This window comes from Poecilia formosa, unplaced genomic scaffold, assembly GCF_000485575.1.
Source record: "Poecilia formosa unplaced genomic scaffold, Poecilia_formosa-5.1.2 Scaffold16, whole genome shotgun sequence".
In the NCBI taxonomy this organism is placed as follows: domain Eukaryota; kingdom Metazoa; phylum Chordata; class Actinopteri; order Cyprinodontiformes; family Poeciliidae; genus Poecilia; species Poecilia formosa.
This window is the reverse complement of record NW_006799955.1, coordinates 2,159,573-2,176,315: the sequence shown is the minus strand read 5'-3', so window position 1 is coordinate 2,176,315 and position 16,743 is coordinate 2,159,573. Positions and strand designations below refer to the sequence as shown.

General features: G+C 38.9%; 1 protein-coding gene across 2 annotated transcripts in view; it reads right to left on the bottom strand.

Moving 5' to 3' along the window:
* Positions 1-4,566: 4,566 nt before the first annotated feature.
* Positions 4,567-16,743, bottom strand: part of gad1a (glutamate decarboxylase 1a) — a 16,884-nt gene continuing 4,707 nt past the window's right edge. For both annotated transcript variants that reach the window (XM_016668634.1, XM_007546459.2), the window contains exons 4-17: positions 15,718-15,873; positions 14,201-14,443; positions 14,036-14,126; positions 10,376-10,488; positions 10,086-10,201; positions 9,902-9,981; positions 9,776-9,830; positions 9,339-9,455; positions 9,152-9,216; positions 8,140-8,218; positions 7,889-8,038; positions 7,693-7,800; positions 7,431-7,520; positions 4,567-6,979 (exon numbers count right to left, since the gene is read on the bottom strand). In XM_016668634.1, coding sequence (XP_016524120.1) covers positions 6,806-6,979; positions 7,431-7,520; positions 7,693-7,800; positions 7,889-8,038; positions 8,140-8,218; positions 9,152-9,216; positions 9,339-9,455; positions 9,776-9,830; positions 9,902-9,981; positions 10,086-10,201; positions 10,376-10,488; positions 14,036-14,126; positions 14,201-14,443; positions 15,718-15,873 — 1,637 coding nt within the window. In that variant the 3' untranslated portion in view covers positions 4,567-6,805. The remainder of the gene's footprint in view (positions 6,980-7,430; positions 7,521-7,692; positions 7,801-7,888; positions 8,039-8,139; positions 8,219-9,151; positions 9,217-9,338; positions 9,456-9,775; positions 9,831-9,901; positions 9,982-10,085; positions 10,202-10,375; positions 10,489-14,035; positions 14,127-14,200; positions 14,444-15,717; positions 15,874-16,743) is intronic.

Genomic DNA, 16,743 nt, shown 5'->3' with positions numbered 1-16,743 from the left:
ATTAAACATCCCCCAAGTGAAGTGATTCAGCGACTGCAACTTTTTTTTATTGTTTTCTTACAACTGAAATAGAAATGTTTGGATTTTAAACTATTTCCTATTATTTTTAAGTTTCCTTTTTTAACAAGTGGTTTCAAAGAGGAGTTCTATTGTTATTCCAGAGCGGTGGTGTGGTGTTTTGCATGGAGACACTTACCCTTTCAAGCTGTAGATAAATAAACTCCAGAGTTGAGCAGCTGCTTGGTGATGCCTTGAAAAAATAAGACCACTGCTCTGGGTCGCTGCACTAAAATTACTATTCTGCACTCCCTCAAGATTTTACAACTAAAGCTGCAAAAAAAAAGAAAAAAAAAAAAGAAAAATGCAACCACAAAAATCCAGCCTGCAAGGAAAATATCCTCTGGGTGGACTTCTGTGCTGTAAACAAAACCAAAGCTACAAACATCCTGAGCCATTAATGTCTGAGACAATGCTGTACATCTTTTAGAGGTCCAGGATATTTTTGTCTAATATATAAATGCTGATGTATTTGCTCTCTGCTCCACAAGGAGACAGAGAAAAAAAAAATGCAAATCCGATTTAAATAAAAGCCTAACTATGTATAAACATTATGTATAAACTTAAACTTTTCCACTTTTTCTCACATTGCTGCCTTATAGTTTAACCATTTTTTGTTAGGTTCTTATATGAAAGACCAACATATAAGACCAAATGTCCGGTTAAGACACAGATGGACTATATTTACTAATTACTTGACTTCTGAAGGCAGCTGGTTGTGCTCGATTTTTTTTATTGTTTATTTATTTTTAGAGAGATCATAACGTAGGGGGTTGAACACAGCTGCCGGAAACACTTTTCACATTTTTATATGTTCACCTTGAAACCATGTATCATTTTCCTTCCACTTTGTAATTACGCTTTATTTTGTGTTGGTCCATCACATAAAACCACACTTCAAAGTATTTTTCTTTGAAGTGTGGCTCCAAACGGACAAAAGGTGGAAAAGTTCAAGGAGTATGGAAACTTTGGCATTGTAATTTGAACGACATCACATGTGTTCCCTGCTAGTCTGCTCTGTTTTATTTTTTGTTTGTTTGTTTTTTTTACAGGAAGTAGAAATGACTTACTGATCCTGCAGAAAACAGCTTGTTTTCTTTATCAAGCCTGTATAACAATCCCTTGCCAACATAATCTTGGTTTTTTGGAGTCAGTAAGCTGCAGTATTTCTGCCCAGAGGCTCATATCCTTTCCCCCCACCCCCCCAAAAAACAACAACAACAATAAAACACCCAGTTGTTTTACTAGAAGCCATTAAAAAAAAAGAAAAAAAAAAGAAATGCCACATTAGATTTGCAAGGAAATGGACAAGTTATTAATCTACATCTCAACATTCAGTCTCCACCAATATTGATCAGTCTATGGACACATAATCATTAAGAGAAGGCCATTTAGATAAGTGTAACCAATTATAATTAGCTCAGCAGATGGAGGCCTTAAGGTGTTATAATTGATCCGGTTATCAGCATTTAGTCAAGTGCAGTTAGTGTTTTGGTTTAACCATAAAAATGCTCAAATTACGTTGGTACCTAAAGACGAATTAGCTAATGAGTGATTCTTCTTCATGCACAGGGCACTTTCACAAGCAAAGCTGTTATCAAAGCTAACAATAATGATAATGTAGGGCTAAAGCTAATTCAAAGAGAAGCATTTAGTCTGCTGAGCTGTGTGTGTGAGCAGCGTGAGGATGAAGGAGGGGGAAGGGCTGGCAGGCAGCCTGCAGTCAATATCATCTTTTCATTAGACTTCCCTCACACAATGGGAGCGTCAGTATCTATCAGGAAACTAATGTGGCAGTGATTCCCAAAGGCGGGAGATATATTTAGCACATCAGGGAAGGGCTGACAAGATCCATGGATTCATGAGATACAGAGAGAGAGAGACAGAGCGACAGAGAAGGGAAGATAAGAATGAAGAGGAGAAGGTGGTCAGTGACTCAACATGGAAACCTTGCTCAAAATTTCCACCAGACTGATGTCTTTTAAAGGAAAAAAAAAAAAAGCATTTATTCTCGTCTAAAGAACGTTGTCTTGGACTTATTTTGATTAGGGCTGAATCATCTGTGTGCAGACCAGACGAGAGCAGAGACACTTTAGAAAGTTTCCAGTCTGAGTCAGCCAGGCTGCCGTCCAGAAATAGCTCCAACAACTAGATGCCCTGCTATCAATGGAGGGCTTGATATGGGCAGCTGCACAGGGCAGCAATAGAAGAGGGTAGGTGGGAGTCATCAAATAAAAATATATATATATATGTTGGCAACCAGTTTCTTCACATGGTAAGTCTGAAACCCAGAGACAGGACATGTGGAAAATAATCTGCACACAGCAGCAGGTTGAGGGGGCAAAGTTTGAAGAATCTGTTTTGAAAGCATCCATCGCCTGTTTTTTTTTCTTCTTATTTTTGTATTTATATTTAGATGATTTAAGTAAAAAAAAAAAACATTTTGGTTTAAAGTGACAGAAGAATGTCATATTTTTGTCTCTTAAATTGTCACATTTGCATTTTCATCAGTAACAGTTTAAACCTTTTTCAAAGCTTTTTCATTTTAACTCCATATTGTGGCTTTTTTTTTTAAACATTTGATTAAACATTATACAGATTTAATGGCACATATTATGAGTTAATTGACTCTGATATGGAACATTGATTTACTCCAAAACCCACCAGACTGTGACTGACTGCAGGAGCTATAAAAGCTGTTTCCATTTGCATTCAATCATAATATTCTCCTGCAGCTGCCTCCAAATTAGCTGCATTATTATGCTTTAGGAACATTTAACCTCCACGGATACAATCATTCAAAAAGCACCAAACAAAAAGCAGAAATGACTCCTCCTGTAGAAGGAAGTCAGAGGTGATTTTCAGTGGTCGCTCCCTCCACCCCTCCGTTTTCTGCAGTTTCACAAAAGCCTCCATTGACATCGGGTCCTGTAATGATTGCTGCACTGAAGCATGAAACAAAGAAATAGCGACGGCCCGGTGGAGGAAGGGAGGAGAGCCGCTCAAACAGTCAGTCGATCTTTTTGTGAGTGTGTCGAGATAAAACACAGCGAGGCAGATCCTTGAAATAGGCTTTGCGGGAGTTTTGGGGGGGTAAATGTTAAGAGATCACAGTCGAATGCATTTTATGACAAAAAATATGTGAGGAAAGGGAGAATCGAGGAGAATGGCTGTGGGGGCTCATGAAATTTCAGATGGGAGATTATCAATCACTTAAAAAAGTCTCTTAAGGGCAATTAATCTGACTAATGGTGCTAACAGGACTGAGAGGAGGTTCTGGAAAGAAAAAAAGAAAAGAAAAACGGACCCAAAAATGTTTAAATAAAGAACTCAAACTTTTATGCAACCCAAAGATTTGATGCTGTAGATGAAATAATATTTTCAGCATGTTAAGGTTAACATGCACAGCCTTTATTTTGCAATGATAATATTTGAATAATACAGCGCAAAACCTGCCATTTCAGCAAACAACGACAGCAGACGTGAACTGAACAGTGCAAGCTGCAGCTGCTTGCTGTTCCATTTCGCAGCTAAAAGGTCCTGGATTCAAATCACGGCTTTGGGATCTTTCTGCATTTTCTCCACTCGCATGCATGAGTGCTCCAGCTTCTATCCACAGGTCAAATCCTTAGCTGACAATCCTTAGCTGACAAACTGGTCCTTGGAAGTGAGCATCCTGTGATAGGCTGCTGATCCATCCGAGCTGCATCTTCCTCAAAGAAAAGCTCACTGTATAATTAGCCAAGTCCATGCATTCACCGCATACAAAGTTACCATCATCATCATTCCAGATAGCACCTGATCGAAGACGCATGAAGCTCAAACGGCTTGGTAAGCTCAAACGGTGAGTTCAGACCGCATGCAGTCTGCTGTACTGCCTAATCATGACACTATTTAAGGCGATGCAAGCAGAATAATGTGTTTACTCATTTTACAAGAGGCAAATATCCACAGAAACAAACCTGATGGAAAAAAACAAACAGCACGGTTTGAGAAGGATCCGAAAAATATCTAATATAAAAAAAATTCTTATCTTCTATAATATGGACTAATTGCACCATTATTTTGCCTGCTGTGATGTCATCTGCCAAAATATACACAAAGCAGAATCAACGGTTCTCCATGGCACTTTTTGAAAACTTTACATTTTGTGAAATTTGTCATCCTCATCTTATTCTTCCAAACTTCATTGCCCAGCTGTGCTCTTACTGTCACAGTCCATTTCTGGTTAAATCCCCCCCCCCCATCGGATCCTTAAGTCTTTCAAAGAAACCACAGATACTTGTGCCTGCAGATGATCTACAGCTCATGTCTTTATTAGTTTTGTGAATACAGTAGTTATTTAGTCATGTTAAAGTGCCTACATTAAGTACTACAAGGGACGTTTCATCCCCACAAAAATCAGGAATGTACAGGTGTTCACTCAGTCATAGTACAGTAGCAAATACATTACTTGGTTCAAGCAAAAAATGCTTAATGACAAACAACCGCAGAGTTTTTTTTTTTTTTAAACATAAAATTATGCCTACAGAAAGCACGTACCCATCATAATTTTGCATATTATAGTTATACTCCACTTCACATTATATAGTACAGACAATCATATGTCTCTAAATTTAAAGCTGCCCCGTTAACATGATTCGGTAATGTGCTTTTTGTCAGCAGCGGCCGGACTGCCAGGGAGCCTCGATGACATTCAGTCAGTGAATCACAACGACACTGCCATGGTTCCACGTTTGCACTAAAGTCAAAGTTAAATCCATTTCCGTGACGATATTCATGACTGCAACCCAATCTGTCTTTGGTTCACAAACACACCAACACATGTTTGACAGCAGAGTTTTTTCAAACAAAGGATACTATTCACAATAAAAGTCTCTCTATATAAATCAAATAATCTGTCACACAGTATACTGAATGTTTGATTTACATATAGAAATGGTTCGTTGTGATTCCAGGACATATTTGGCACAGAGGCGATGAAACACAATCTACACAAAAGTCACTGCAGTCGGTTGCAGCAGCTGCTATGCCGTCCCAACTGGCTCGATAAATACAACACAGACCATAACTGTTACATGTTTTACATTTCTGTTGTTTATGCTTTTGTCTATGTTGTGAAGATCTGTTATAATTTTACCTACTATGTCTGAAAATATATTGGAATATTGCATTTTTAACACAGATAACACATTGAGGGACATTCTTTGTGGAGGCTTTACAGGCACAGGGGGAGGGAGGCAGCTTTTTTTTTTTTAATGTAAGCACTTTCCGAATTAATAGGCTTTTACAGTATTTCTCAGTATAATTCACTTGCTAAACATATCCACATCTGAATGCGAATGAATTGAACTTTTCTCAGCATTTCCATTCTAGAAAAACTGGTAGCATACGGTATATGAGACATTAAAAGAGGCCCTTTTATCATGGCGCTTGTGCATGTTTTTGGTTATTTTATTACTTCATCGTACGTCAGTTGAAAAAAAAAATAAAAATTTTTGTTTTGAACACAAAAAATAATTATTTTTTCAAGATTCATATTCTAAAACTTTCCACACCTCGTTTGAGGCCTGCAAAGTATATGCTTTATATAGAAAAAATGGAACAATAAGAAAAAGGAAAATAATCTCTTATGGGGGAAACAATTTCACAGGACTGAATGTGATAATTCTGTATGAAACAGTGCCCCCTGCAGTTACAACAGAAGCTTGTGCCTGACTAAAATTGCAAAAAACAGGGTAATATTTTTAGCTCTCAGTACTGGTTTCTGATGAAAACGCACAAACGCTGGTTGCTATGAACCTCCAGCATTGGACCAGTATCCTCAACAACACCAACATTGAGGGGCATTTTATCAGCACAAAATGGTTAAATGTTGCTTTTCTATCTGCCTGCAGTAGCGAGCTGTGCTGTGCCAATACTAACTTTTACATCAACAAGAACAGAGAGAAATTCTGTTTTTAACGCCTGTTCCCCTCTACAGCAATACTACTGCAAATAATACTTTCATTGGAATCCTCAGTTATGAAAACTTACAATGTTCCTTGCTTATGTAAAATCAAGTTGATGAATCCATTAAAATGTTGTTCCTGCCCTAAAATTCCCCATAAATCCAGAGAAAATGCTAGATGTGCAAAGTTTTTAGCTGCTCAAACGATTATAACCAGACTTTTACCATTGATGCTGCTCTAAAAAAAGAGTGAGATTATTGCTCCCAAATCTTTATAACATCATTGTTTGTGTACTTGCTCTCATTTTAATGGATTCCTTTCTTTCTGTTTAGATTTTAAATCTTGTCTTGGATTTCTTGTCAATGATTTTCTTACCAAAAATTACAACAAAAGATTTTTATTCCTTTTTATTCTTATCTTAACTTCATGTCTTAAAATCATTTAATGTGTTACTGAATGCTCTTTTTCTAACAATATTTCATTTTCTTTGTAAACAGAAAATGACCCCATTTCAATTTATTCTCCTTATTGTGGTTTATTCCCACTTTGCATAATAGACGAGAATGCCACTGTGCTTTGTTTTGTTTTTTTGTCAGATGTGCAAATGTTTTCAATACATACATCAACGTAGCTAAAGACAAAACCGACAGAAACACACTGGGTACACTATTGTTAATTGTGCATTGCCAGACAATACTGGTAGGCAAAAAAAATGTTACTCTGTTGAAAAGACAAAGGGAACATAAAGCAAAGCTCAGCACTCATTAATGTCGGAGAATACAATCTGCAGTAGACTCTCACAGTTCATGGCCCAGTCGCTCGATCTCCTCAACCAGGAAGTCGATGTCTGACCTGGTGGCTGCAGGGTTGGAGATGACCATGCGAAAGAAGTTGACTTTGTCTCCCTGTGGTTGGTAACTCACCATAGTGGTACCCGACTCCATCATCATGGCCTTGATCTTGGGAGCCACCTTGATGCAAATATTGTGCAGTTAGAAATCTGCTCTGCAGTGCCTTCTGGAGGAATTTAAAAACCAAAACAAGCCCCCCATCGTACATATTGCAGAATCAGGTTGTTTTGTTCTGAAGCGTCATAGAGCAGAAATGTGCCGCAAAAAGATCGGAAGTATTGACACAGGGGGAGTAAATACAAATGCATTTCAAGTTTTTCTGGTCATGTTGTGCTGAAACAGTTGAAAACCATATATTCTTTTCTTTCTGCTTCACAGTACTAAAATCTGTGAGTGGAATGTGATTAAAGGTGAGAGGTACAAGACTGTGAATTCTTTTGCATTGCACTGTAAACCATTATGCCTGTTTGTTTCCCCCCCCCCTTTGCTACCTGTGTGTCTTTATGAATGAGCCACATGTGAGGAGAGAAGTTTGAAAAGAGACTTAATTTGCAGATTAATGAGCCATTACCTTGTGCAGTCTCTCGCGCTTCTCTTTCCCATCAGGCATGCCACGAAGGCTCGGAGGAATGTACCAGAAGCAGACATTAGTGTGCTGCGGCTGATTGAGACAAAACAACATTTGGAATGGGTGCAGCTTGTTACTGTCTCAGCAAAGTAAAAATGATCTAAACAGTGCTGAAACCAGGGTAAATTATGAATATTGCCTCATTATGTCCCAGGTTGACAAAGCTCTTGTGGAAAGAGACACATGAGAACCGTTTGGATCTTACCTCTGACTTGAACACCATCTCAAATCCCTCTCTGTTTTTTATTTTGTCGTAGAGGTACGCCGACAGATCCAAGCACTTGTCTATATGCTGCTCAAATCCTACTGTTCCCTTTTTTGTGGATAAAAGAAAATGAAATTACAGTCAGTTATTTAACATGTCAGACTCTGACAGTGAGCTGAATCAGATAATTGCTCACCTTTGCCTTCCACATGAGCCAGAACTTAAAGATATCAACATGGCGTCCGCACTGAATGGCCTTATCCCCCGTGTCGTATGTGACGTCGTACTGCTTGTCTGGCTGGAACAGGTAGCCCGCGCACATAGAGTTGCAGCCTTGTAAAAGTCCCTGCAGTGGGAACAACAATGAGGATGAGGGATAAACAGGAGGAAAGAGTGCTGTGTTCAACTTCACCGGTCACAGTGTCTTCACCGATGACACAGACGTACCCTCTCCCTGACCAGAATGGCGGAGCACTGCAGTGGCACTCCCATCATCTTGTGAGGGTTCCAGGTGACTGAGTTCGCCCTGCACAGATATGGAAACAGTAAACAAATCTCTGCGAGGGATTGAGTGTGCCTAGTCTGCAAAGACAAGCAGCAAACTGAAAACATATAAAGATGTCATTTCAGCTAGAGTGACTGATGGTATATTTGTCAAATGAAGTTTCAGTTTAGTAGCATATTCATCATACTTAAAAAAAACCCCAAAAAAACCCATTACTTTATGTACTTTTAAAAATATTTCTTGATGCAATGAACTAGTGACATGTCATTGGTTTACTAGGCAGATTTTTCAGTCCTATGCTAGAGCCCCTGAGTGGTTAAGTAATTATCAGCAGAATAAATAAATAAAAAAAATAAGTAGCATCACTTTTCAGCATATCTAATACTGTAGTAATGTAAAAAACAAAACAGTAAAGGCAGGTAAATCTCACTTTGGATACAATAGAGAATGGACATAGGTCTAGCTGCTATAAAATCTAAATAAATGTTTCCCAAATGATATCACTTCTCTTGCTCAACTCAGCATTATAAAAGCTTGTGAGTTTGTAGGGGGACTCTGCCTATTTTCTGATTTATTTAGTCTATAGTGGTTTAACCACTAGGTGGCAATCATCAAATGCCTATGCCCATGATGGTCAGGTCATTTCTAAGGATGGAAAAAGAGACAATAATAAATGTTTTCACACAGTGGCACAATGTAAATACTGCACCTTTTCCATTGCATTGCTCAAGGAACATACAAAACAACGGCATGCTATAAAGAATGAACAAATTGTGCTTTATTTCTTTATGTTTAGACTTATATAAAGTGTTTTGGAAACACCAACCTTCATGGCACACAAAAAAATGAAAACAGATTTATAGCAGTTCAGTATTTTTTTAAGACCACAAACACAATCCGTTTTTTTGTACTGAACATGCCGTTCCCTAAACAGGATGTTTTTTGTTTTTTTACCTTTCTACTCCATTCAGCTTGTGTCTGTGTCTCCTGGACATCAGCAAGCCTCCTCCCCATGCACCCTGCACAGCACAACATGCTGCACTGTAATAACACTGGAAACACTGATACAAGTTGTACAACGGATGACAGACTTGTAGTCTTTAGCTAGTCGAAAGGTAGAAATGATATATTATTCCCTTACATCTACATGGAGCCATATGTTGTACTTCTCACAGATGTCTGCGATCTCATTGATGGGGTCAAAAGCTCCGTAGACAGTGGTGCCGGCAGTGGCGTTCACAAACATTGGAACGTACCCCTGAAAAGCAGAAGAAAACGGAGGACTGTTTTTTTTTTTGCTCCATGTTATTATTCATCAAGGAGATGGGCAGAGAAGAAAATTCTCTGATTATGCATCCTTCTTTTGGTACGCTACTTTTATTTCTTCTACAGAAATTACTTCCTGGAGAGAAAATTTAAGGCTGCAGCGTCAAAATGTGAAGTGAGAGCAGCAGTGGTCGCATTAAAGTTGCTCCGGCACACGAAGCTGAAGCTCGTATGAGTGTTTCTGATTACGGGAAGTACTGGACGGAGGGGAAAAAGCTGATTGGTGAGGTGTTGTCAAAGGTCTATTTTTACCTTTTGCTTGACCTCCATTATTTTTGCCTCCAGATCAGCAGGAATAACTCTCCCTCTGTAAGTAAAACCAGCATCAGTATTCCATATATTATAAAAGTTTGCTAAACGATATTAAACAAAGCAAACCTCTCATCTGTCTTTAATAGGATAAGGTTCTCTGTTCCAAAGCCCAGAGCCGCACTTGCTTTCTTGATGGAATAGTGGCTCTGCAGGAACAAGAACACCGTCAGATGAATGGATCCAGCTTATTGTAAGCTTAAGTTAGCATGTTTAAATTGGTGAGATGACCAGGGAGAAGTGTTGAACTAACATGCTCAGACGTGAAGAGCACCAGTCGGGGTGCAGCTGCCATGCCTTTGGTCTTGACTTCAGGGAAGGACTTGTATCTGGCAATCATCACGCTGTACATGTTGGAGATGGCACCGCCTATCGAGACCAAAAGAGCGCAAATTTTCAGCTATTTAATATGAACCAAGACAAAACGGCCGTATACATGGGTACAATGATAAATGTTGTAACAACAAGCAGCACATTGGACTGAATTTTGCTTTGTTTTATCAAGATTTGTGTTCTTTTTAAGCTCCTTGGTTGTCCTTTTACCTGGAGAAAATATTCCGTCTCCCTCTCCGTTTGGCCAGCCGACTATCTCTCTCATCTTCTTGAGCGTCAGCTGCTCCATCAGCACAAAAACAGGGGCAATCTCATAAGTGAACCTAAAGCAGACAAAATGATCACATTGACTTGTATGTATGCGATATAAAAGCCCAACCGAGAGTTTTCCTGCATAACACACAGCTCTGTTTTAGCTGACTTCCAGAGGTCACAGGATGAGTGCTGAGTTCCTGAATGAAGCTCTCATGAAATGCTCTTGGCTGAGACCATTTTCTGAGGAAACTGGAACTGAAATGGCGCTCCAGCTGTAAAACAGCAAATGAGCTGGCCCTGCAGGAGAGAGCGATGGGATCTGGGAAGTTTAAGTTGTCGCTATCATTTATCAGGACCTGTTTGAGATCTGCTGCTCTGAAAACCATCAGAGACTCTTAACACCTTAATCTACGTGAACGTTTCAGGGCTGAAATGGTCGGTCAAATTAATTGTGATGAACTGATTATTGAAAGAATTGCCAAATATTTTAGTAATCGATTAATTGATAGACTAAAAAAGGTAATTTGCTGAAAAAAATAACACATTCAGAGGAATAATTAGGCTAAAACTAATTAAGATAAAAACAACTGCCATCAGAGAAACGCTACTGCACCATGAAAAACAAAACCATGACACTTTTACTTTAACATCAACCCAAGGTTTCTGTCTCCAGACAGACTGTAGAACAACTATTAAACTAATTTCACTTTTTTAATAGCATTTTTACCTCTTATTTCTCCCCCAAACACAGTTGAATAAACCAAAAAATATATGCTTATGTTGTTACATGCTGTTATAATGCAAATAGATTGACTTCATTTGATAACAAACAATGTAACTAACAAAAGCTGTTTTTATCCAGGTTAAATAAACTCAGCTAAACGTTGCAAATGACAATAATTAATTGTATCTACATTCTGAGTATTCTAAAACACTTAAAATCTGACGAAAAGAAGCTGTTTTATTGCTGCGCTTCTCTCTTTAAAATGCACCATTTGGTTAAAATTGTGCAGAACTGATAACAATAACGTGGTGCTTTGTTCTCCAAAGACTTCCATGAATTTCTTTTATCTCCTCAGAGCATATGGGGCTTGTTCAAACGAGCCACGCATTGTGAAGCCTCTCTGCGACACAGTCAATTTGGAATTACAGTACTGGCAGACTAATCCATCTTTTCCAGACCAGTGACACTCTAATTACATAAGTGTACCGTCCGTTCATGCAAAGCAAGTAAAAATGAATCTGAGGAAGATTGCATTATGTCTGCAGTGTGGCTCAGCATCTTCAGCAGAGGCGAATGTGCAGACCAAAAGCAAACAAGTCACAGACGTCACGCGTTAATTTGGCCACACTCATTCCTGCAGACAGGTCACAGTTACTCTGCTTATGAAAGAGCAGAATGTGATTGTCAGTCTATTAGTGTCAGTCGATATTTATCTGGGATAATTAGAAGTGATGGAGTAATTAATAAACGTAAATTGGAGCATAGGAAACCTCAGGCAGGATAGACGGGATGTTACAACTGAGAAAAGATGGGGCAGTTTTTAAGGTTCGAAAGAGATTTATAATATTTATCTCAGCTTATTAAGTCTAAAAGCAGAGAGTATCCTGCAAAATGATCATTATGTTTGAAAATATTCACATCTTGTCATATTAAAACTATAAACTCGGTAGTCTGATTTAATGCGAGTCATATGATTTCCACCCCTCCCCCCCCTACGTTTTAGCATCTGTAAAAATGGATGTAGGTGTTTACTTTAAGCAGATAAATTAAAGTATCTGCTTAAAGATACTTTAAGCAGATACTTAAAGTAACTTCACAAAGGTTACTGAAGTGCAGTGCCTTAAAAAATGTAATATCTTTTCTGCATCTTTTCACATCGTAACCAATCCGTCAATATCGCTCATAGAAATGTCATCTAATAGAGAAGTTCATGGTTGTATAAAGGAAACAAATTGTTTTGAGGTTTTCAAGATTTCCTGCTGATACAAATCTGTGACGTGTGATTTGTGTTTAGCCCACTTTACTCTGATACTCCTAAATAAAATCCAGCGCAACCAGCTACGTTTAGAAATCATGTAATTAGTTCATCTATGTTTGACTTAATCCCAGTAAAAACACAGCAGTTTTGTTTACTTCTGTTGACAAAACCGCAACTCTGAGATTTCCAGAAGGATAGACTTTGTTGAAAGACGTAAGACTTTTTTCACAGACCATGTAGTGGATATAGCAAACATGACAAGAAGTTCTGGTGAGAATTAAACTGCACTTTCTGGCTCACATGCAAAACATGATGTGTTGATGAAAAAGAAAGCATATTACAGCGAACACACCATTCACAATGTAAAATACTTTGTGTTGTGGGAAGCTCTGCAAATCATTTTTAGTACTCTTAGTTGCACAACTTTCCTACAATTCACCTTTTTTAAGTGGGGAAAAAAGTGTAATTTATGGCTTTACTGTGATAAACTGATAAAGATTTGGTGTCTTGTTTTACAGAATGTTAATTACTAAAAAAGAAAATCCATCTTTTCTATCTCAAGACACTTAATCTATCATTATTTATGGTTTATAACTAATCTTTAATCAAGAGTAAGGAGCTGATTAACTAAAGATCTTTTGTTTAAGACAAAAATAGATTGTTGTATCTTAAGTATCTCTTTTTGAGTCAACCATGTGTTATAGTCTTCTTTTTGTCTAAAGTCACCTAATGAATAAAAGATCCAATGGATGAGAATAATTTCTGCAGAACTACTTTAGTATTTTGTTTCTTTTTTTTATTGTTATCATTTTATGGGCAACATATAAAGCTTTTAATTCTGACTTCCTCCGCAAGTCCTTTGTTTCAGTTTTACACCGTACAGTAGTTGATAGTTTGATTTAGCGATCGGGGTGCTAAAGTTGTAAAGGGTGAACAATAGAGGCATAAATCTCTGGTTTATGGTATTGATCTCAGGCTGTAGGAACTCTGAGAACCCTGAGCTGGCGTTATCTCCACAGTCATACACTGGCCTGCGACTGTTTATGAGGTACACTGCTGCAAAATGCATCCACCATTATGACCGCCGGCGTAGCTAAATCAAGGATTCTGTGACTGACAGTCGCACAAAACGAAGGAAGGGACTTAGTTAGTGTGAAAATGATTTATTGCAGGACAGAACCTTCCCACAGAGACCCGGGGATGCTGCTGCTCACACTGTGTACGCGCGGCTCAAAGTGAGCCGAGGTTGTTTCTTTCCATTTTGTTATGTCACAGGAACTGGCATAACATGAAACAAAGACACCATGTAAACTGTGAACGCTAATCAATATGCAATTTAGTTTGCCTGCAGGGTTGAATTATGCGCCCACCACTTATAAGCACAGGCCAGTATCGACAACAGTGCAGGGGCGTAGCTGCACTAATGTCCTCGTTTGTGTTCTTTTATCTCCTTGCTTGACTGACAGTCCATTAGGGAGTTCTGGGGTTTTCTTCAGCGGGAGACAGTAATTACTGTCCGTCACTTCAACTATTCCTCCAGCTGATAATGCTTTCCCAATGGTCCCTCTTCATGGACCATTGGGAAAGCAAATGGGAACAAATACAGTGTGTGATTTATCCCAACTGTACTCACATATTAGTGTTGGCTGTGGAGGTGAGCCACTCTCCTGCCAAGCCCACGATGTCTAATCCAGTGGACAGCTGGTTAAAGAACCTGGGGTGGCCTGCGGGTGACAAAGCGGTGCCTGTGAATTAATGCCGGGTCTATCGACCCGGCTGCAGTTCTCGGGCTTCCTACCTGTTCTCACTCCATATTTCAGAGTGTCCCTGCAGTCCACCAGGATCTGCTCCAGAGACTCGGGCTGGTCGGAGAGCTCCAGGTTGAAGCCCTCCATTCCCTCCAGCAGCTGGTGAGGATGGTGGAAGTCCAGGACCTTGGTGGATCTGTCAAAGGTCTTCCTGACATAGCTGGTGAGGATCTCCATGACCTCCAGCAGGAACTGCAAGGTTGCCTCCTCTCCGTTCTTTGATGGCAACAGATCTGCAAAAATGGGAAAGGGTTCACAATAAATATCATCATCTATACGGAAATACCTAATCAGTTCAATATGCAGGCAAATTTAGATTCCGCCACATACATTACACTATCCGGTAAAAGGATCTCCAGCCAGTTGCATCCCAACATTTCTGCTGAATTTGTGTCTTTTAGTTGAAAATCTATATTAAACCATGCGTGGCTCCTTTAAGAACATTCACCCCAGTCTTTTGCTGTTCAACCTGATTTCTTCCAGGACTACCTTTATTAGGCTACATCCATCTTTCCATCCGACTCATCTTCCCGGTCCCCACTCACAAAGAAAAAAAGTCCCCACAGCACGATGCTGCCACCACCACCACGTTGATAGTGCTCTCGAAGTGACATTCATTGTTACTTTGTGCCATGACTATAGTTTCAGTTATGCAACAAAACGTTCAACTTTTGTGCGATTGGAGCGCCTTCTTCCACGTTTGTTGTGTCCTATTCATGTTTCGAAGCAAACAGGATTTATAACTTTCTCTCAACAAATGTTGTTTCTTGCCACTTTTGTAGAAAGGCTGAATTTGTCTTGTCATGATTAAATATTTTCCTGTCGACAGATTGTTCCAGAACATTTTTGACTAATTATGTGAAGTCTGAAGGCTGAACTGGATTTATTTATTAGTATAATAATAATAATAATAACGACAGATTGTTCCAGAACATTTTTGACTAATTATGTGAAGTCTGAAGGCTGAACTGGATTTATTTATTAGTATAATAATAATAATAATAATAATAATAATAATAATAATAATAATAATAATAATAATTACAAATTCAAATGCATGCCACACTTTTTAGTTTTTTGCTATTGCAATGTTACAATCCAAAGGTTTTCAATATGTCAGCAAAGGTCTATGCATTGAGAGCATTATTAACGATAATTGATCTCAATCAAATCTAGGTCGTCAGCAGCAACATCACTCTGGACGCTCAAATTTACTCTGTGTGTAATTTGTGCTATGAATCAACTTCACTTGCAAAATTCAATGAGGAATTGCCTTTAACACAAATTTCATTACGTGTGCTTTATTTATTATTATTATTATTATTATTATTATTATTATTATTATTATTATTATTATTATTATTATTATTATTATTATTATTATTATTATTATTATTATTATTATTATTATTATTTCGGTATTTCATCGCAAATCCACTTCTCCACCAACTGCAACAAGTCTTAAAATTGAATTTATTTCAAAATCCTATCGTTTTCCGAAGCCTACCTCTGGCGTACAGGTTGGAGAAGTCTGTCTCTGTCCGCCTGAAACGCGGGTCTCCTCCGGCGTTATCGCAGGCCATGAGGTTCTGGGCCGTGCGCTCCTTCAGGGAGCTCACAATCCTGCTCCTCTCCTCCAGACTGTTGTTCTTCTGCAGAAATCCTAAACGTTTACAAGAAGGAGACGGGTCCAGAGGATGACCACACTGCCCAAACATGTTTGTAAAAAAAAGAAAAAAAAAAAGAAAAAAGAAAAAGCTCAGTGGTAAGTGTTTTCTTTTTTAATTATCTAATCTCCTCTGTTCCCCCGGGGGATGCACCGTATCGTCTCGGTCTGTTTTTCATGAGTAAAGGGAGCCATCCGTTCCCTATTTATATGCTTGAGGTTGGGGAGAGAGAGGGCGTGGGGTTGCGGGGGGATCTGGAAGGTGAAGCCGGCGATGACATCAGCACCGAACTCCAGCCAAGCAAAAACAAATCACTGTCATGTACAGGCTGTAAATCCCCATGAAAGCGTGAGATTTTTCACAGCGGTGGGCAGAATAAACGACAGGAGCGCCTTTCAGCAGGCCGCGCTGATACGGGAGCCTTATCGGGACAACAAGAGAAATTTCAAAGGCCGCCATCATTTTTACCTAAGATATTATTGTTTTCTTTTTATTGTTTACTTTTTGCTTCTTTCGTTGTGTTGCGGTTAAACCACCTACAATAATTAAATACTCGTAATGAAAAGCAGCAGAAAGCGGAACAGAGCAGAAAGCTGCGCCGTGCACTGATGCGTGATATTCAACATTATGGTGGATGTCAGCTCGTCCTTGGTTGGCCGGAGTGAGACTGAAAATAGACTCTCCAAGTGGAAATTGGAAAATCCATCCCAGATAATTTCCCTCTTTCATTTGTTCCCGCACAGGAGGAGGGGGACATGATAACCTCTGATGACGCTTTTCCACTGCCGGTTGGATTGAAAATGAGGGGGGAAATTAAAAGGGGGGGAGAGAGAGAGGGAGAGAGAAAAAAAAAAAAAAAAAAAAAA